The 23,122-nt window shown below is 40.3% G+C and overlaps 1 protein-coding gene across 2 annotated transcripts in view; it reads right to left on the bottom strand.

Annotated features, from left to right (window-relative positions):
- Positions 1-15,475, bottom strand: part of BORCS5 (BLOC-1 related complex subunit 5) — a 98,741-nt gene extending 83,266 nt beyond the window's left edge. The window contains exons 1-2 of one of the 2 annotated variants that reach the window (XM_049627115.1): positions 15,420-15,475; positions 12,444-12,587 (exon numbers count right to left, since the gene is read on the bottom strand). In XM_049627115.1, coding sequence (XP_049483072.1) covers positions 12,444-12,587; position 15,420 — 145 coding nt within the window. In that variant the 5' untranslated portion in view covers positions 15,421-15,475. The other variant, XM_049627114.1, reaches the window with a different exon arrangement.
- Between the last annotated feature and the right edge of the window lie 7,647 nt (positions 15,476-23,122).

Below are 23,122 nucleotides of genomic sequence, written 5' to 3'. Positions count from 1 at the left end.
TATGAGGAAAATAATTATCTAAAGTCATTTTTAAAATATCACTTTGCATTTCACTGGCTTTCTGTGAAACCAAATTTTGATGAGAAGAAATATTTAAACATTACCAAAACCCAGGGACTTTTAACAAATTCTTCAGCAAGTAATGAACTCTCAATGAGTCCAAAATTTAATGTACAGGCATTAAATGTGAATCAGTTTCAACAATGGAGTTCATCCAAAAATAGCAAAAACCTAATGACATACTCTAAAATACTCTTTTGACAACTGTATCTCTTTAAAAGATATCTAAAATCATTTATTTGAATGATCTAACACTTCTGTGATCTCAAGTAGTACTTAAGTTCAAAAACATCTAGCTCAGTGTTTTCCAAAGTGAATCCCTTGGAATGCTAGTTTAACATACAGATGTCTTACAACTGAACTTACTAATAAATCAGATTCTGAGTCTGGGGCCCTAAAGTCAGTATTTTTTTTAAAAAAGTTTCAAGGCACCTGGGTGGCTCAGTTGGTTGAGAAACTGACTTTTGATTTTGGTTCAGGTCATGATCCCAGGATGGTGGGATTGAGCCCCTGTTGGACTCTGCACTGAGTGTGCAGCCTGCTTAAGATTCTCTCCCCCTCTCCCCTGCTCGCATGTTCCATCTAAACGTAAAAAATAAAACAAAGTAAGTTTTTCCACATGGCTTTTTAGGCATAATAAAACTTTGGAAGTAATTAATACCAAGAGCACACATATAAATTCTTCTCAATTGTTCTGATTCTAGTCAACCATTCCTGCCTCTCAGAATAAGTTGTTCCATCCTGTAGGTTCTCTAATGCATTACATTTATAAGCACTTATCATGCTGAATCACAATGACCTGTTAAGAATATAGTTTCCCTCACAAGACTGTGAGCTGTTCATAGGAAGGAATAATGGTTTTTTTTGTATCTCTAGCCTAAAATATCTGACAAACAGCAACAGCTCAATGAATTTAGTTAAGTGAATAATATATGAAAGATCACAATTCTAAAAAAAGTACATGACTTTCACTTTTGCCCAGGATGAAAAAGCCTTATCTATTAACAATTCCAAATACTATAAAATTATTATTAATCTAATAATCAGTTAAAATTTGGGGGGTGGGGGAAAAGGAATTTCTTTTTTAATTCTTGGAACGCCTTTAGAACATTGGCTTTCCTAAATAAACATTTCAGTCTCAAATGCTAATGTTTTAAAAATAGAATTTTTTATGTGATTTTTGGAAAAGTAGAAAAATTGAAGATGACTAACAGAATTTTATACTATTCAGCCTTGGAATGTTTCTAAGATGTTATGTAGCAAAAACTACTAACAAAACAGAACCTTAAAAAGAAATATATTTAAAAAAATACATCTATCTTTATTGTCATATTCCAGGAGTAATTGGCTAGCTTAGCCAGGAAATGATATTGCTTAGAAAGATATATCCTTGGGTACTAAAGTAAACCATGCATATTTTTTTTTCCAATATATGAAATTTATTGTCAAATTGGTTTCCATACAACACCCAGTGCTCATCCCAAAAGGTGCCCTCCTCAATACCCATCCCCCACCCTCCCCTCCCTCCCACCCCCATTAACCCTCAGAATGCATATTTTTTTTAATTAATAATATAACACAAATTAAAAGCTTAAAGAAACACAAAAGAATGAATAATAGTATACAGTTAATTATTCCAGTAAGTTAATGTCTAATATGGCTTAAAATTAAAATCAGATTTTAACCTGCATACATATGGGTATCTAGAGTAATACAAGAAAATCAAAGCAGCACATCCCAGATATAATTTTGGTCAAGAAGTATTTTGGCATCTTTTAATTATAACTTTTTGATTATATGGATGATCCCTTAAACCATGAATCCACTCCCTGACCCCATCCTCCCCATGTGGCTACCTTCTATCCCTCAAAGCCCTACTCGACTGTTACTTCCCTTGTGAAGCCTGCCTCCAAATTCCCAGGCCAAATTAATGATTCTCTTCTCTACACATGACTGATCTTTTGGCCTTATGGCCAATATGACCCATGCTACGTTACTGTAAGTTCCTTACCTATCTTAATCACTCACAAAACCGTAAGCTCCTAAGGGACAGCAGCTGTGTCTTATATTTTTTGTATCTCCACTAGCTGGAACACCACCAGGAGCACCAATGTTTACCATTACAATTGGCCCTTGAACAACACAGGTCTGAACTGCGCAGGTCTACTAACACTTGGATTTTTTTCAATAAATACAATACAGTACTGTAAATGTATTTCTTCTTCCTTATGACCTTCTTCGTAAATTTTCTTTTCTCCAGCTGACTTTTTTGTAAGGATACAGTATATAATATATATAACATACAAGATATGTGTTAATCGACAGTTTATGTTACCAGTAGGGCTTCTGGTAAACAGTATGCTACTAGCAGTTAAGTTTGGGGTGAGGGAGTCAAAAGTAATACACAGATTTTCAACTGCAGGGAGGTCCAGGCCCCTGACACCCGCATTGTTCAAGAGTCAATTGTATACTGCAGAAATAAACCAAGGTAGTAATCGAAGGCTGTTGGCATGAGGCGTTTAAAATGAAAGAAGTGGTAATGGACAGAAAAATAAAGATTAAAAAGCATTTTTTTGAGGATTTCTGCTTCTGCCCATGAAAGATTAATTGCTATTATGCCTTCCAGTCATAAACAACTAGGAACCGGACCAAATATATGACACACTCTTTTCAGATACTCTCTAACAGGCTTTGATCCTTGAGAGAAGGAAAACAAGCAAGTCCTATCATTTCCCCAGTTTATTACTGAAAAACATTTTCCAGGCGGGGGGGTGGGGGGAGACATCCATCAAGAGCCCAGTGGCCTCAGTGAGTTGAAGAAAGAGAACGTGGAGTTTGGAGAGGCAGAGGTATCAGAAGGTACACAAAATAATATGGGGGAGGGGAGGGCTCAGTAAGAGAGCAGCCTGCGGAACTGCACAGGGCACCCTGAGTCTCTGGTTTACACTAAGCTATGAATTTGCGGTAAAATTCCACCAGGCTGGAGAAAGAACTACAGGAAAGCCATAGGCCAAACAATGTCTGAAATTCTCATGGGACTGTGAGGGCAGTTTGCATTCCCACCTGCATGAGTAGTGAGACTTCATAACACATGGGCCGCAGGTAAAGCACTCAGAAGGGTAGTGCCTTAGAAGTGAGGCTCAGTTAAACTAGAATAAAGGCTGCTCTGGATAAACCTTCATAGAACATAAAGGCAGGTCAGAAAGAGTCAAACTGATTATAAGTAACTTAACTTTACGCCAGAACAAAGTCTAATATACTTTAAAGGAATAAAACAAACCCTAGCACCCAGAAACATACAAAATATACAATGTTTGGCATACAATGAAGAAATTTCCAGGAATGCAAAGAAGCAGGAGAATATGACTTGTAATACTGAGAAACTTCATTTAATAAAAAACAGATCCAAAAATGATAGACTAGCAGTCAAGAATTAAAATTATAAATTATAAATGCACCCTACATGTTCAAAAAGTATAGGAAAACATAGGCATGATAAGCAAAGACATGAAGACTTTATTAAAAGGGAGGTATATCTAAAGCTGAAAAATACAATTATCTAAAATTAAAAATACATTGAATGGGATTAAGAACAGTATAGACATGACAAAAACAAAAAACAAAAAAAAACCCTAAATCTGGAAACAAAGCAATAAAATTATCCAAACTAAGAACAGAAAGGAGAAAGACAAAAACAAAGCAATAAAATTATCCAAACTAAGGACAGAAAGGAGAAAGACCAAAAAAACCCAAAAAACAAAACTGCATTAGTGACCTGTGAGACAGCATAACACAGAAAATGGAGTCCCCAAAAAGGAGGTGCGGGGGGGGGGGGGGGGGCAGAAAAACACTGGAAGAAATAATGGTCAAAATATTTGATGAAAACAATAAACCTATAGATCAAAGAACATTTAGAACACGTCAGTATGAACTCAGTATATTCAATATATACAGATAAATATAAAAATACATGTAAGTATAAATGTGTGTATTATGTATATACACACATATCTATTTCCTTGCTAAATCCACTGAGAAGGCCTAAGAGTAGCTTCTAAATACCACTCTCCACTAAAAGAATCAAGACTCCTGGAGAAATGCCTGATTCTAGTGCTGGAGCCAGGGAAGAACAGGAAAAATCTGGAACATTCTATCATGCCAGAAAATAAAAACATGTTCAAAGAATAATGAGAATATGTCAAAAGGACAAAGTAAACTAGACTGACAGGGTTCCAACTGTCTCAATTTGGAGCATTTTTTTCAAGATTAGATTTTTTTAAGTAATATCTACACCCAACATGGGGCTTAAATCCACAACCCTAAGACCAAGAGTTGCACACTCCACTGACTGAGCTAGCCATGTGCTCCTAAATTTGAAGCATTTTGAGATTGAAAATAGTGACTGCATGGACTTAAATAAATAAATGGAGAGAAGAGAAAGCTCTTCCTAACAGTGGAATACAAACTAATAAATGTAGAAGGAATGGTAAAGGTAGAAAAATCACTATTTGGCAACCGTCTCTGTGTGATTAATTCAAACAAGAAACAGTAATGGATATTATAACCAGTGAAGGAAAGTGTGTTGAGAAATGAGATTTCACAAAATTCCATAATATCTCCTTAAAAACTTACCAAAAAAGGGGGTAAAAATTTTATAGTGAACCTGGGCAAAAACTGACATCTTCACATAAATAAAAACAGAAAGAATCTGTTTCCAGCTGATCTGCACTACAAGAAATGCTACAAGAAGGTCTTCAGACTAAAAATAAATGACATCACATAGAAACCTGAATCTACAGAAAGGGATTAAGAATTCTGGAAATGGGGGGCGCCTGGGTGGCGCAGTCGGTTAAGCGTCCGACTTCAGCCAGGTCACGATCTCGCGGTCCGTGAGTTCGAGCCCCGCGTCAGGCTCTGGGCTGATGGCTCGGAGCCTGGAGCCTGTTTCCGATTCTGTGTCTCCCTCTCTCTCTGCCCCTCCCCCGTTCATGCTCTGTCTCTCTCTGTCCCAAAAATAAATAAAAAACGTTGAAAAAAAAAATTTAAAAAAAGAATTCTGGAAATGGTAAATATGTGGGGAGGCATAACATTGTATTCTATATGTAGTTCTTTCTTCTCTTAATTTCTTTGGAAGATATATAATCATTTAAAATAAATATAAACTATTGGGGATGCAAGCTGGTGCAGCCACTCTGGAAAACAGTATAGATGTTCCTCAAAAAACTAAAAATAGAACTACCCTATGACCCAGCAATTGCCCTACTAGGCATTTATCCACGGGATACAGCTGTGCTGTTTCGAAGGGACACATGCACCCCCATGTTTATAGCAGCACGATCAACAATAGCCAAAGCATGGAAAGAGACCAAATGTCCATCGATGGATGAATGGATAAAGAAGAGGTGGTGTGTGTGTGTGTGTATACGTATATATGCGTGTATATATATATATATATATATATATATATATATACATATACGCCATTTGCAACTACGTGGATGGAACTAGAGGGTATTGTGCTAAGTGAAATTAGTCAGTCAGAGAAAGACAAAAATCATATGACTTCACTCATGAGGGCTTTAAGAGACAAAACAGATGAACATAAAGAAAGGAAAACAAAAATAATATAAAACAGGGAGGGGGACAAAACAGAAGAGACTCATAAATATGGAGAACAAACAGGGTTACTGGAGGGGTTGTGGCAGGGGGTATGCGCTAAATGGGTAAGGGGCACTGAGAAATCTCCTCCTGAAATCATTGTTGCACTATATGCTAATGTGGATGTAAATTTTAAAAAATAAAAAATAAGTAATAAAAAATAAAATCTAAACTGTTATAATGTATATAATTATATAACATAATACAGTAATACATAAGTTTTGTAAATAATAAACATATATTTAATTTATATATAAATATATAACTTATAAATATATATATAATATATAAAAAAATAAATAATATATATAAACACCACATGGGATTCCTAGTATATGGAGATGTACCAGTATGACAACTATAGCACAGAGAAGTGGGGTAAATGGAACCATACCACTGAAAAGTTCTTACATTTTATGTGTACAATATTAAGTCTGTGTGAACTATGATGTTAAAGATGTGTACAATGGGGGCGCCTGGTCGGCCAAGTCGGTGGAAAGTGTGATTCTTGATCTCGGGGTTGTAACTTCGAGCCTTACGTTGGGTGTAGAGATCATCTAAAAATAAAATCTTTAGGCGCACCTTGGTGGCTCAGTTGGTTAAGCGTCTGACTCTTGGTTTCAGCTCAGGTCATGATCTCACGGTTTCGTGGATTTGAACCCCACATCAGGCTCTGGGCTGGCAGTACAGAGCTTGCTTGGGATTCTCGCTCTCTCTCTCTGCCCCTCCCCATGTGTGCTGTCTCTGTGTCTGAGTCTCAAATAAACAAATAAACTTAAAAATAAATAAATATTTAAAAAATAAAAATAAAAAATAAAATCTTTAAAAAATTGTGTATTATAATCCGTAGAGCAACCACTAAAAAAATAATGCATAAGAATACAACTAAAAAAGCTAATAGAGGACTTAAAATGGAATACTACAAAAATTTAGTTGATCTTGAAAAAGTCAGGAAAGTAAAGGAACCAAAAGGAGACCACAAATAGAAAATGAAGAACAAATGGTAGACCTAAATCCAACCACATCAATTTACACCCAGTTAAAGACAGACTGCCAACACAGGTACAGAAATAAGACCCAACTGTATGCTGTCGGCAAGAGATGCACTTTAAAGACACAAATACATAAAAACAAAAAGAAAGAATGGAAAAATATATGTACTATGCAAACAATAAGTGTGAAAAGGCTGGAGTGGCTATATTAACATAAGACAAAATAGATTTCAAGATAGGAAATAGTGCCTTCTATACAAGGACAACTTCATAATAATAAAAGGGTCAATATAATAAACATCGACATGTGCATGCCTAGTAACAGACATCAAAAATACAGACAGAATAAAAGGCATAGACAAACACAATCACAGCTGGAGATTTTAACACTTTTTTTTAAGTGGTAGAACTAACTAATTAAATATCATCAGGGGTGCTTGGGTAGCTCAGTTGGTCAAGAGTCTAACTTCAATGCAGGTCATGATCTTATGGTGTGTGGGTTCGAGCCCCATGTTGGGCTCACTGCTGTCAACGAAGAGCCCACTTCAGACCCTCTGTCCCTTTCTCTCTGTCCCTCCCCAACCTCCACTCTCTCAAAACTAAATAAAACATTTAAAAAATAAATAAATAAAATAAAAGATAGGAAGATCTAGGGCTGCCTGGGTGGCTCAGTCAGTTAAGCTTCTGACTCGATTTTTGGCTCAGGTCACGATCTCATGGTTCATGAGATGGAGCCCCACATTGGGATCCGTGCTGTCAGTGTGGAACCTGCTTGGGATTCTCTCTCTCCCTCTCTCTCTGCCCCTCCCCTGTGCACGCCTCTCTCTCTCAAAAAAAAAAAAAAAAAAAAAGATGGAAAGATCTATACATCAACATAAGAGGAAAGAGGTTCAATAAGCTGAATGCTAAAGACAAGGAGAGTACAGAAGCAAAGTCCCAAGAAGTGTAGAAAAAAGGGAAATGGAAAAGCATTAAGTTTCAGAGAAAGGCATCGACATACCTTCTCTGAGATTTGATGGAAAGAAACAAGAATGGATGCCCGTGTACATTCACAGAAGTGAGGAAAAAAGTGAGGCTGCTCTTGCAAAATGGCTTTGCTCTCGCAACTGGTTAAAAGCGATCATTCGCCTCGTACTTCCAGCTCTTGCATAAGACTAACGCTTTGCTGGTTAACAGCAATGTTTAAAAGGTTAACATACACAAATAATCCACATGGTAATCAAGAATAAGTTATCAACTTTTCAAATATGGTATTCAGGAGAGAACAGACTCTTAGGATCAACCTTGGGCTCAGAGGTCACCTTTAAGTCATTCAGAAAAGACTAAGCTCTAAGATCCAGTCTCTTATCCTCTTCCATTTTCCAAAACAGAGATAAGGTCTGACAGCTGGCAGAGACAAGTGTCTGATAAACGCCAAGAGTCTCTACCTTTATTCTATTTGTCTGGCTAACAGATGAGTGGGTGAGAAAGATGTTAATAAACTGATCATTTGAAATGTAGCTCCCTCACTTTCTCCTTACTACCATTTCCCATTGATTCATTCTCTCCCAGCTTCAACCTCATGCACTAATTCTCAATGTTCCATGTGATTTGAGAGCCTTCACCGCTGTTCCAGGAGATTTTGCTCCACCAAGAAAAGCCCCAGGCTCTTAACTGTCAAAGTCGACTTCACAGAAATCATGTTCTTAACAAACAAATGCGTAACTCCCAACAAACTTGCTTCGTCTCACTTAAGTATCTACACTGTATCTGTCTGACCTTCCTTGCTGGTAACAAGGACAGTCCCTTCTTTAAGCAGCAAGACAATCTGATGTTGTATCCAAGGTCAGTAACAAAAATGATAGGTCAGTTGTAAAGAATGTCATATGTGCATACATGCCCAAGCACGTGTACGTGTGTATGCATATATTCATCTTCAGGCGTGAACAGAATGATTATATAACTTTTATACATAAAATGTCAACTTTGCATTTCTCTTATGAATACTTCATTTCTATAGATTGACATAAAATTATGCAATTCATTAAAAAATATAAGTGGTTGAATGTTAAGTAAGAGATTTATAGGTTTTTTTTTTTTTAACCCCGGGAATATCATTTGCATCAGATCTACATTTTGCTTTTGTGTCTTGTTGTGGCCATTTTTTGCTACTTGTAATTTCTTAATTTTTCATTTTCTAGTAAATGTTTAACCCTTCAAGATAAATTGCTAATTCAGAGACTGCTATGAAAAACAGACACTCTTCCTGCTTAGATAAAAAGAGGAACAGATATTTGGCACCAGTATAGAGCATAAATTATACTCTGCTATATCTATCCAAAAGGGTTAAGGCCAAAGAAAGAATCTGCTTGCTTATTAAAAATGCAAACATTACCTCAGTCATCCGAATAGCCCCAAACTCGCCCAGCCACTGCCTCTGCAGATCACCCACCAGCATTAGCATTACATCACATGACATTACGGAACAATAGTGAACTCTGTGTAATACTTGAATATATTGTTTTGAAAGAATAAACTGTGATTAACTTGCATGAAAAGCTTTCTGAAATCAAACCTGGGGGGTACAGCCCTCACTGTGTGGCCTTTCTACTACTTTGAGAAATAGCCTCATCCTGAAAGCAGTAAAGGGCGAAAAAAGAGAGTAGAGTATAAAGGCGACAGTGATGAGTGGCCCTCCAGCAGCCCAGCAGGCAGGCGGCAGAGCTTTAAATCACCAGGCAGAGCAACGGCAAAGCGGGAGGCTCTGTACGCTGCCCCAGAAATCCAAGCGGCCTCACAACCATCGCCCCGTTGTCTTTTACAGCCCAGTGATCTTTCTAATTGGCTTTGCTAGAATTGGAAACAGTCTCATTCCATGTACAAAACAGCTGAAAACTCCACGTCCTGATGCCATCTCGAGATGAGCTATAACTTATAGCCGTGTGACTTTAGGCAATGCACTCACACTCTCTGAATCTCAGTGTTTTAATCTATAAAATGGAAAGAAAATAGTATCTTGCAGAAGTACAGGAGGGAGGGGAGGGGTTAGCTACTATTATTATTGTAATTATCCTTCTTATTTCCACCCAACTGTCTCCTTTGCCTGTCTCTTCTAATCACTAAGATGTTTCTTCTTCACAAGTGAAATGGGAGCGTTCCCTTAAATGCTTGCTGGCTTTTTTTTGTTCCTTGCAGTCTGGCCCCTGCCACATGTTGCCATTTTTATTTTCACGCCATCCTTATCAAGTGATTTCTCCACCTTCCTTAGCCAAATCCCAAATCACCTCTTAACTGCACCCTGCCCCCCACCAGCTTTCTTCTCTCCCATACCTATTCTCAATGTTCTCAACAACCAAGGTTCAAACAGGTGAAAAACAAAGCCAGGGCAACATAGCTAGCTGGTAGCCAAGGCCCCATTTAAATCCGGTATCAATGCAACCAGGTCCAGCTACACGGCATTAACTGGACTACAGTCATTATTCACTTTTAGGGTTCCCAGTGATGAGTGTATTTTATTAAAAAAAATTTTTTTTGAGCTTATTTATTTATTTTGAGAGAGACAGAGACAGCGTGAGCAGGGCAGGAGGAGACAGACAGGGGGAGACAGAGAATCCCAAACAGGCTCTGCACTGTCAGCACAGAGCCCCACACAGGGCTTGAGCTCATGAAACCGTGAGTGAGATCATGATCTGAGCCAAGGCCAAGAATCAGACACTCAGCCAACTGAGCCACCCAGGCACCCCTAACCTCAGATTTAAAATCATCACTGGGAGGGGCGCCTGGTTGGCTCAGTTGGTTGAACGTCCGACTCTTGATTTTGGCTCAAGTCATGATCTCCTGGATTGAGCCCCAAGTTGTGCTTTGTGCTATAAGCATGAAGCCTGCTTGGGATTCTCCATCTCCCTCTCTCTCTCTGCCTCTCCCTGCTCTCCCTCTCTGTCTCCCTCAAAATAAATAAATAAAAACTTAAAAAAAAATGTTTAAATCTAAGGTTAGTTTCCCTTAACACCAAGCCTTCTCCTAGATGCTTCCCCTTCTAGGCAATTTACTATCATAAAATAAGAATCATTTCAAATGCTTAGAAACACTATCCCAGAAAATCATTAAGTATATCTCAAAATTCTGGGAGTTTTTTGGGTTCTGTTTTTGCTTCTTTTTGGTATTTCCCTAAAGTGGGGACAAATACTGGTCCCATAAGGCCTCAGCCAGGACTAGAAGACTTTGGAAGACTCTGGACATAGTTAACAGGAAGCAGAGGCATGAAAGCGTGACCACATGCATATCTGGAAGTGCTGGAGTATAGAATACAAGTGTCCACCTCTATGTTTCTACAGCTAAATTAAATCTGATCTGTCTTTTAATCTGATTGAATGAGGACATGTGGAGATGGAAATTTTATTAATGTTTATTAATGGCTTTGAAGAATCATGTTCTCTCTCAAAATAAAGAAAACTGTTAAGATGGGTAGCAGGATGTAACGTGTTGTTTCATGTAAGAACCAAAGAGTTTCCCAAAGTCCAACATTGAGGCCTGTGGGAAAAGATCAAAAGCTTGTATTTCCTTACCCGTAAAGCAGACAACGTACTGGGAACAATGAGATGATACATGGTTCGATAAAGCACTATTTGTTTTTATTTTTGTTTTGTAAGTAGAGTGTAGAACAGTGTAACTAGTATCTGAAATCAGTGATGAAGGTTCAAGTTCAACCTCTCTATCTGCCAGCTGTCTGATCTGACACAAATCATTCTAACATATTTAACAATGTAAGAATTAAATGGATGGCAGGTGTTTGTGTGCATGTGTGAAGGGGGGGGTATCTTCTAAAAGAAATAGCTCTATAAATGTAAGATGTTTTAGGTTATATTGTACCAGCTTAAGTACACCAGGACCTTATGTTCATTTATATTTTCTAATCTTTTGGAGGAAGAGAGAGACAGAAAGAGGGATTCTTATAGTAGAAACCCTGTTCAGTTAATAGAAAATCATTGCCACTACTTAATAGGTGTGAAAAGGAATTTATTAACATAAAATAAAAATATATAATGAAATTACCAAATGAATAATAAAATTCATACTAAAAGGTAACTCTACCTCAGTATACAGTAATCAATATATGCTAATCCTCTCATACATACCCTCTCCTCTCATACAAAACAGTTGCCAAAATTAATTTTAAGTGTACCAACGATTATGGAGATTTTCTCTATGGATCTAAGCTAGTCAAAGATAACATAGTCCAGGCCACAGATAAGAATGAAAATCTTTGGGGCACCTGGCTGGCTCAGTCATAAGAGCATGCAACTCTTGATCTCAGGGTTGTGGGTTTGAGCGTGAGGTGTAGAGATTCCTTAAATAAATAAAACTTTAAAAAAAGGAGTGAAAATCTTTTTGTAGAAATGTAACAGGTAAAGGCCAACTCCAGCATCATTCATTCATTCATTTACTCAGTCCCTGCTTTATAACAGGCTCTACAATTCAACAACACACAAAACACAGAAACTTCCTCCCACATTCTAACAAGGAAACAGACAGTAAATAACTATACATTAGATCAATGGTGATTAAAAACTACAGAGAAAAGCAGCAAAAAGGGCTGCAATTCTAAATAGGGCAGTCAAGGAAGGCTTCACCAAGAAGATGCCGTTTAAGCAAAGACCCATAGTAGACGAGGAAGGCACACGCCCTCTGGGGAGAGTAGTGCGGCTGTGCAAACCTTTCCAGCAAGTCCAGATAAGACAAAACCCAAGTGCTTACCTTTCAAAAGTGGCTGGAAGGTCGGAATCTCTTGCAGTTTGATGACATCGGGATCGTTACTGACATTCCGTGAGGGCTGGGAGCCTGGAGCTACAACCACGATATCGTCCATCTTGGCTCTATGCTTAGCTGGAGAAGGAGTCACTGAAAATAAAGTTACACTGCTCACGAGCTGCATGTTAGCCCCCTCTGTCTCACTAAAGTACAGTCATTAAAAAGAATATTTTTACACAAAAAAATGCTAACTGTAGTCATCCTGCAGTGGAGGCTGGAAAAGGGGAGATAAATCATAGGGGATCTGTATTTTCTATTAAAAAAAAAAAGCATTATAGGAACCTATAACATGTATGAAATTGCTTTTGTAATTAAAAATATCTTATTATTCAGCACATAAAAATATAAGGTAGATTATGTTTTTAATTTTTACTTCTTTGATCTTCCTGACATTGTCCCTGTTTTACCAATGAGGAAATGAACATACAAGACTTGGTTGTGAACTGCCCAAAGTCAATAGTGCTAGAAAAAGAATTAGGAAAGGAATTGGAGGTCTATGGGGTGTTGGTATACATGGCCCATCCCTGTGAAACAGGTTTGCAGAACTGGTGGCCAGACCAGTTCACAGCAAGCCAGGTATATTTAATAGATCCTATCCATGGGGGAAAAAACCCCCCAAAAAACCCTGGTTCTCAGCCCTATATGAGATGGGTCTATTCCTGAGGCACCAGCCCCCTGACCCTTACAATTACAGGCAGTAGTCTAAGAAGAATAGAAATAAACAGGAAGTCCATTCTAGGCTGAGGCCAAATTCAGAAATTTGTAGGACCGTTAAGAGAGGCAGGCCAATTTCAGGTTTGTTGCGAGAAAGCAAAGCATTTGGAGGAACTGATGCAAACTACCAACAACTTCCTAGACCAAGATACCTCCCTCTGCTCACTATCCTCCTGGTTAGAGCAAGAATAAACCTTTAAAGTGGTTTACCCTCTAGAAGGTAGTATCTGCGGGCTCATCATACTTATGTCTCAAAGGTTGACGCAGGAAGGCCACAGAACTGCCCCGCCTCCTAGAGGCTAGAGTCTCCTGTGGCTTGGCATTCCCTCTTGTAGAATCTCTGCTACTTTTACCGCTCTTCAAGAAGTATGTCTTAACCCCTTTTGCTAATTTACTTAACATTTCACAAATCCCAAGTCAGAAGTCTTTCCTCCTACAAATTGATTTCTTCTTCCCCAGTGGAAAACAAATTTCACTAGATTCTAGCTAACCTCTATCACCTTGCCTGTAAAATGGGGCCGCTGTGAGGATTAAATATAAACGTATGCAAACCACTTAGCCCAGGGGAATCGGGCAGATTCTAACCTATGCTATTGGTTAGTATGCTATAGTATTGGTTAGAGTTCGTGCTGTTGGCTAGTTAGTAGGTGAGCAAGCAGATTTTTTAAGATGCCATGCTTCTTCCCCTCAAATATGCTTCCGGCCTGACATAGGGGCAAGAAAATAAAGGGTAACAACTATTACTGTGTTTGCTATTAACAGATCAGATGTGCTGGGTCTTCCAAGGAAATAGAAGAATGTAGCAAAGCTAGTAGATGCTGTTCACCATTGAAATGTGTCCCAATCTAGCCCCCCAAATGAGGACCTGAACCAGTCTTAAAGGACACACTTCAGTGTGGACTCTCTGTCAGCGTCTACATTTCTGAATTACAGATCCTACCAGGAATAAACGACAGTTGTGGATTCTTAGTGTATCTACACCTCTCTGCAAGTGTAAAATGTTGTTTAAAATTTCATAATATATACAAATATCTAATCATTGGACTGTACACCTGAAACTAATATGTTATATTTAGGCTCCAGATTGAATCCAATTTGGATTAGCAACTCAAGCAGAGCCAGTTGTGCTAGGGTTTGTCGCTAACAACAACAACAGAGCATAGAATCCTTAATTAAGTATCAACTATTTTATTTATTGACTGCTTACTATATTCCTAGCACAATAATCCTTCTGATCCTATTTCAAACGCTGGGAGAAACCTTAAAATTACGAACGGGGGAAGAATAGAGAAAAACATCAGAGCGTGCGGTGCTGGCCAACCCCTATGACAATAGAAAGCGAGTCGCGACCCCTTAAGAGAAAATGCAGTTTCTGGAGATGTTTGCACCCAAGGGTTCAAAAACGATTGTACACCTGTCACACATCCCTTCTGAAAAGGAACATGTTCTTAGAGATTCTGTCTCTGATCCATCCACTGTGTGAGCCAAATCTCTCGGTGTCAGGCATGAGTACTAACGCCAAAAGTTGATTATTAGGTCGTCTTTTAAAGAGGAGGCAGAGCTGGGAGAAACAGCTGTTTTGACAATAAATAATGGGCATGCGCGCACAAGCTGATTTAGCTTGCAGTCACAGGCACTCCCATCAGGGGAATGACGGCTAGGACAGACAGTGACTTTTTTCTTTTTCAAGAAAAACGTACGGTGAGGGCTCTCTGTGCGTTCGTGTCCACGGTCCCAGTCCCCACTAGGTTGGGAGGCAGCCCCCTCCGCAAGCAGACAGGGCCGGCTGGAGGAGGGTGGAAGTTAGGACACCGACCTGAGGAGTTCAGATCGTTGGGTCGGCTCTCGACCTCGGAGCTCTGCTCACTGCCCATGGTGGCGGCAGCGGTGGCAGCGGAAGAACGGCGGGCCAGGCGGTCACCGCTCCGGCGGCGGGACGACCGGGCAGGGGCCGGGGACTGGGACAGGGATGCTACACCAAATGTGGGCGCCGCTGCAGGGCCGACTTGTGGAGATGACGCGCCCAGCCCACTCAGGTGCGCTGGCGTTGGGGGATGGGAGGCCCTATTTGGGGAACCGACGCGCCAAGAGGCGTAGCGCGGATGCACGGTGTTTGCCCGCTCTCTTTGGGGGACCCTAAGGAAAGAGGTGGAGGGCGCCCAGCTTCAGCCGCGCCGGCGGCCGGCGGGCGGCGCCGCTTTCACTCACTCGCTCCGAGGCCGCAAGCTCGCTCCTTCCGGGACGCGGATTGGCCGCGCCGGCTGCGCGCGGCCGTCAGTTCCGGGTTGGAGGCCACCCCCCCACCCCGCGACCACGCCCCCGCCTCGGGGAGGGCGGGGAGAGTGTAATCACCCTTAAAGGGCTCCACCGCCTCAAAGCCAGAACCACCGCCCCCAAAGAGCAAGGCCTTCTCTAGTGTAATGATGCGTTGCCTTTAAGCATCACCCAGCTATTGGCACTTTATTGTTAGAACTTTATAAAATGCGGCGTGGGAATTGTTTGTTTTAGGGTTAGAATTCACAACTGTCTGGATGCAAAGCTCCTGTTTCACAGTTCCAGAAGGTAGGAGTTTGGCCGTGGACAACCATACAAAAAATATAGACAGTGAAGGAAGGAGATGGAAATGAGAGATAAATGAAGAAATTGAAAATACTGATTCAGGGCACCTGGGTGACTCAGTCCTTTAAGCATCCCACTTCAGCTCAGGTCATGACCTCACAGCTCATGAGTTCTGACCTCCGCATCAGTTTCTGTGCTGACAGCTCAGAGCCTGGAGCCTGCTTCCGATTCTGTGTCTCCATCTCTCTCTGCCCCTCTCCCACTTGTGCTCTCTCTGTCTCAAAAATAAAAACATTTTAAAAATGTTTAAAAAAAATACTGATTCACATGTTAGGGTGTGTGTGTGTGTGTATGTATCCTCAGAGGAAAATGGATGCCCCTATAATCTAGGCATTTTCTGGGAACCTTGACAATTATCCACAGGCCATTCCAAAACTAGCAAAGGTGAGGGAGGAGTACAAGAGATGCCAAATGGAAACTGTAAGATTGGGCAGATCAAGAACTGAGACCTAGCGATGCAATGCCACCAAGGAGTTGAGTGGTTTTGTAGTTCTCAGAATTTTACAATTAATTTTATATCATTTCCTTCATGAAATTTCAAGCAAATGTCCTAGCATTTTATACTTATAAATATAACCTCAGAAGGAATGCCAAATGAACTGTATGATTAAGTCCCTTCTATTCTACAGTATCATAGACATTTCCCCTATGTTACCTCATCGAACTTTCATAGCAACCCTGAGGCCCACAAACAGGTACCTTCCTCACGGTCACCAGGTAGTAAATGGTAGAACCAGGATTTAGGACTGTCTGATTTCAAAATCATGCTTTTTCCTCTACTCACCATTGCAATACTCTGAGAAAAGTATAAATGAATGTAAATTCAGTATTTGGTGGGAATATGAAGAAAGAACTAAAAACTGCCTGAAAGGTCAAGTAGGCTCCTAGGAGGTGGTGTTTGACTGTAGTCTTGAGGTTTACATAAACCATCAAGCTGATGGGATCATTCCTTTCTGGAGAGCCCCTGACTCCTCTCCCAGGTTTGCCCTCTTTGGGGGTGGGCAAAAGAGAAGGAAAAAAGGGATAGTACAACTCATTCTGGCTCTTTTTGCCCCCTTTCCACATCAGACTATATTTATCTTGTGTTCCATGCCCTAATTCACCCTGATGTGGTGGTGCTTTTTTATGCTTCCCAGTGGATGAATGCTTCATTCTAAGGTTCATTCTCAACATTCTAAACATTCTCAACTGATGAATGAACAAATATATCATCCTATTCTCTCCTGGCCTGCAAGGTTGCTGCTGAAAAATCTCACCTTATAGGGGTTCCCTTATATGAGAGAAAACGTGTTTCTCTTTCTGCTTTTAAAATTCTCTTTGCCGGGGTACATGGGTGGCTTAGGTGTTTGAGCATCCAACTCTTGGTTTCAGCTCAGGTCATGATCTCACAGTTTCATAGTTTCAAGCCCCACATCAGGCGCTATGCTGACAGTGTGGAGCCTGCTTGGGATTCTCTGTCTCTCTCTGCCCCTTCCCCTCTCCTGTTTGCATGCACCCGTGCACACTCGCTCTCTTCAAAAATAAATAAACTTAAAACAAATTATCTTTGTTTTTGATTTTAGATAGTTTTAATTATAGTATGTCTTGGAGAAGATTGTTTTGGATTGAAATTTTGGGTTGACCTATTAGCTTCATAATCTTGGATATACAAGTTTCTCCCTAGGTTCAGGAAGTTCTCAACCATTATTTCTTTAAATAAACTTTTTACCTCCTTTCCTCCTCTTTTCTTTTCCTGGGACTCCAATGATATATACATTGTTTCTCTTGATGGTGCCCCAAAGTCCCATAAGGACTTTCTTCATTCCTTTTCATTCTTTTTTTCTTTTTGCTCCTCTGATTGGGTGATTTTAATTGGTCTGTCTTCTAGTTCATTGAATTCTTCTTCTGTTTGGTCAAGTCCAAGTTTGCAGCTCTGTATTAAATTCTTCAATTCAATCATTATATTTTTCAGCTCCAGGATTTGTTTGGTTCTTTTTTATGTTTTCTATATCTTTGCTGAACTTCTCATTTTGTTCTTGTATTGTTTCCCTGACACTGTTAAATTGTCCGTTCATGTACCCTTGCTCCTCCACTGTGGTGGAGTCTGGCTATGGCTATCAGGCAGGTGTCGTGCAAGTGTGCAGCCAGAGGGACTAGCCCTGAGTGCACACACACAGTGCTGGCGTCTTGCACTTGCACAGCTGCCTAGGCTGGCTGCCATTGTGGTTCCTGGGCTGGGCTGAGGATAGGAGGGAGTGGGGACAGAATCAGGTGGAAGATGTCAGTGAACACGAATGCCTGTGAGGCAAAAGCTGGCAAGATCTGCAAGGCGTCTTTGGCAGTTTGTGCTTGCCATTGGTGTCTTCGGTGGTGAAAGCTGCTTGATTTGGCTACAAATCAGGTCACTGTGAACCAAGATAGCTCCAATTGCATGGCACCAAGGAAGACTTTGTGCCTAGCAGTCTCCATATGTCTGTATGTCTCAGCTTTGCCAGTCTGGGTGGGGTGAGATTGAGGTGGGATCTTTGTGTACTCTCCTGAAAGTCTGGGGAAGCTGGTTACTCACTGTATTCTTCCTTTCGTGGCAAGGAGAACTCTTTCTAATTTTTTTTTAATGTTTATTTTTTTATATTTTTTTTAATTTTATTTATTTTTGAGAGACAGAGACAGAGCAGAGGAGCAGAGAGGGAGGGAGACACAGAACCCAAAGCAGGCTCCAGGCTCTGAGCTGTCAGCACAGTGCCCGATGTGGAGCTCAAACCCACGAACTCTGAAATCATGACCTGAGCCGAAATCAGATGCTTAACTAACTGAGCCACCCAGGCACCCTTAATATTTATTTCTGAGAGAGAGATGAAGTGCGAGCAGGGAGGGGCAGAGAGAGAGGGAGACACAATCTAAAGCAGGCTCCAGGCTCTGAGCTGTCAGCAAAAGCTCGGTGCAAGGCTCAAACTCACGAACCGTGAGATTGTGACTTGAGCCAAAATCAGACACTCAACCAGCCAAGCCACCCAGGCGCCCCAAGGAGAACTCCTTCCAGCTGGGAGGTTTCCTCTTGGTGCTGAGCAGTGCTGGCTTGGAGGAAAGGATGATGCAGTCAGAATGAAGCTATCTTCCTCCTCTATATATGTGACTATTCTCAAGTTTTTTGTTGTACTGTGTTGCTGATGTTTCTTAAGTGAATTCCAGAGTTCTCCCAGAGCTGCTTTTGTTGTGGATAACTAATGATTGATCTTTTTGTGGGGAGAGAGGCTGAGATCTCCTACATCACCATTTTTTTTCAGAATGGATAAATAAAATGTGGTATATCCATATAATAGAATGGTATGTGCCCCTCACTAAGGAATGAAGTACTAAAATGTGCTACAACAGGGATAAACCTTATAAACATTATTCTATTGGAAAAGAGTCCACCACAAAAGATCACACATTGTAGATTCCATTTATATGAAATATCCAGAAGAGGCACTATAGACACAAAAATAGATTAGTGGTTGCCTAAGGCTGAACAGGAGGGGTGTGGAAGGGAAAAAGGGGAGTGACTGTTAATGGGTGTGTGGGTTTCTTTGTGGGAGTGATGAAAATGTTCAAAATTTTTTGTCATGGTTGTACAACCCTGTGAATATATTAAAAACCACTAAATGGTACAATTTAATTAGGTGACTTGTATGGTATGTGACATATCTCAATAAAGGTGTTATCAGAGAAAAGATATAGAAAGATAAAATGTCTTTATTCCTTTACTCAGCATTTATTGGTAGCCTATAATGTGCTGGGCACTTGCTAGAGGCTAGTAATAAATGATCCAACAGGACCCAGTCCCCATCCTTAGGAAGCTTACAGTCTGTTGGCAAGAAAATGATTTGGGCGTTTATAATTCAAGGATTCTGCTGGAGGGACTTTAGAGGTAGAAGACATTTGGGACTGATGCATTTTAGCACCTTGAAAACCATTTCCACGTGAACAGCAACTATGTGACCTATACACATAATAAATAACAATTGAACCGGCTTTTGGGGTTTATAAAGTACTTTCCTAATATTGGCCCAGTATGATGGGCCTATAACGTAGATAATGCTTTCTTGATTTTACACAGAGGTTAAGGAGTTTTTTTTTTATTTTTTTATTTTTAAGGAGGTTATTCTTGATCATGAAGCTAATAAGTAATGAAACCAGGATTCAAATTCTCTGAAACTCATTATGCTTTTATCCATTCCAGACTGCTCCTCCTATATCTTTATATTGCCTGGCACTCCAACCAGTTTCCTACGCCATAAATCTGCTTACCTCTACCGCCGCATCCAACCAGTCACAAGTCTGGAGAGCCTCTCTCCTTAATTTCTCTTCTGTCTCCACACCCTGTTCAGGGCCTCCTCCCTTCTTCAATTTCTTGGAAAACAGGAGGCCTCTGGCTTTACCTCCGTCAATCCATCCTACATGTGGCTGGCAGACAGAATTTTTAGAATATTAATAAGTTCTTTGGACCTGCCAATGCCCTATAAAAACCTTCAATAACTCCCTATGGCTTCAGGATAAAGTTTAAAATTTGGCACATGAACACCTTCTTGCTCCAGCCTTTTTTCTCTATTCCTCTATGTACACAGGGAGACTTCATGCCAGTCAGGATAAAATTCCCTGGATACTCATGTCATTTTCTCTGCCTGGAATATTCAGGCTTTTTCTCTCCCTCTAGCTAACTTAACTTCATCCTTCAAGGTTAACTTATGTCCACACAAAACCTACACATGGATGTTTATAGCAGCTTTATTCACGACTGCCAAAACTTGGAAGCAACCAAGATGTCTTTCAGTATGTGAAAGGATAAACAGACCAGTACATCCAGACAATGGAATGTTTATTATTCAATGCCAAAAAGAAATGAGCTGTTTGGGCGCCAGGGTGGCTTAGTCGTTTAAGCACCCAACTTTGGCTCAGGTCATGATCTCACGGCTCTTGAGTTCAAGCCCTGTGTCGGGCTCTGTGCTGATAGCGTAGAGCCTGGAGCCTGCTTCAGATTCTGTGTCCCCCTCTCTCTCTGCCTCTCCCCTACTCGTGCTCTGTTTCTCTCTCTCTCAAAAATAAATAAACATTAACCATTAAATAAACACTGGTAAACATTTAAAAATAAACATTAAAAAATAAAAACGTTAAACATTAAAATAAATATTAAATAAATATTAAAATAAAATGAAAACAAAACAAAGAAATGAGCTATTAAGCCATGAAAGGATATGGAGGAAACTTAAATGCATATTACTAACTGAAAGGTCCCAATCCATAAAGGCTACATACTATATGATTCCAACTATATGACATTCTATTAAAGGCAAAACTGTGGCAATAAAAAGACCAGTGATTGCCAGGGGGTGTGAAGAGGGGGAGGGATGAATAGGCTGAGCACAAAGGACAGTTAGGGCAAGGAAAATACTTTGTATGATACTCTAGTGGTGGATACACCTCATTATACATTTGTCCAAATCCACAGAGTGTAATACAGTAAGAGTGAGCATACGCAAGCTATGGACTTTGTGTAATTTATGATGTGTCAGTGTAGGTTCATCAGATGTAAGAAATGTACCTCTCTGATAGAGGATGTTGATAATGGGGAAGGCTATGCATGTGTGGGGGCAAGAGGTATATGGGAACCTTCCTCTCAATTTTACTGTGAACCTAAAACTGCTCTAAAAAAAAAAATAAAGTCTTTGAAAAAAAAAAAAAAAAAGACTGAGGCATGCCTGGGTGGCTCAGTCAGTTAAGCATCCAACTCTTGATTTCGGCTCAGGTCAGGATCTAACAGTTTGTGGGATGGAGCCCCATGTCGGGCTCTGGGCTGAGAGTGTAGAACCTACTCGGGATTCTCTCTCCCTCTCTCTCTCTCTGCCTCTCCCCCGCCCATGCTTTCTCTCTCAAAACAAACAAACAAACAAACAAACAAACAAACAAAAAAAGATGGAATTTTTTATCTCTTCCCAGAAGTCCAGATTATACATCCCTTTTCTGAGCTTCCTGAGTTAGCATCTTCTATCATTACATTTATTCTTTTTTTTTTTTTTAATTTTTTAACGTTTATTTATTTTTGAGACAGAGAGAGACAGAGCATGAACAGGGGAGGGTCAGAGAGAGGGAGACACAGAATCTGAAACAGGCTCCAGGCTCTGAGCTGTCAGCACAGAGCCCGATGCGGGGCTTGAACTCACGGACCGCGAGATCATGACCTGAGCCGAAGTCGGTCGCTTAACCGACTGAGCCACCCAGGCGCCCCTACGTTTATTCTTTACACAATAACTAATTTGATTGTCTTCCCCACTATGAGCAGCTTGAAGGTAGATCCAACGTCTTATTGGTCTTTAATTTCCCTGCAGGTGTTTTTCTGAATAAAATACTTTTTAAAAAAAATTTGCCTCCACATAAATGGAACTTCTAAGTATCAGGAGAAGAGGATCAAGAATCTTTTCAGGCAGGGGCGCCTGGGTGGCGCAGTCGGTTAAGCGTCCGACTTCAGCCAGGTCACGATCTCGTGGTCCGTGAGTTCGAGCCCCGCGTCAGGCTCTGGGCTGATGGCTCGGAGCCTGGAGCCTGTTTCTGATTCTGTGTCTCCCTCTCTCTCTGCCCCTCCCCCGTTCATGCTCTGTCTCTCTCTGTCCCAAAAATAAATAAAAAACGTTGGAAAAAAAAAATTAAAAAAAAAAAAAAGAATCTTTTCAGGCAGTGAGATGAAAAGAGATACTATTTCTAATGTAAACACCTAACTCACATCAATGGAAAAAAAAATTTCTTTAATCATTATTTTCATCAATGTCCTCTGTTCACTGTCATAACTGAAAAAATAATATGTCACTTCAACGATAACAGGGTCATTGTTTAAAATCCAAAATCTGAAGCTTCTAAGTCAAGGAAAGGTCTCCTTAGTGCCTAGCGAGGACTATGCTGTGAAGGGAGATTTAAAACAATGTGACCTTTTCCTAGCAAGACCCTCAAGTACATCATCTGCAGAGATAAAATGTATTGTTTACCAGTCTTTTGCTACAACAGGAAAATGACTCCAATGGGAAATCACTGTGGAGTTTCCTTTGATAGCTCTTTAAAGCCAAGTATTTGCAACATCATTGTAATTCCAGAGGAGGTCATCCTCTGGATACAACCGGTAGAGTTAGTTTCACGCAACCTTTGTTCACAGGGATTCTCAGTCAACATAGCCTCCTATAGCTCTTGGTTAAAACCAGGACGTAGCTGTTGGGTGTATTATGTCCAGCATAATAAGTTACAATGGCTTAGTGCTTTAGGTTTGAAAGTTCTTCACACAGACCGGGTGG

The sequence above is a fragment of the Panthera uncia genome, chromosome B4, assembly GCF_023721935.1.
Source record: "Panthera uncia isolate 11264 chromosome B4, Puncia_PCG_1.0, whole genome shotgun sequence".
NCBI lineage: Eukaryota > Metazoa > Chordata > Mammalia > Carnivora > Felidae > Panthera > Panthera uncia.
Note: the sequence above shows the minus strand (reverse complement) of the source record. Positions and strands in the feature narration are given on the sequence as shown.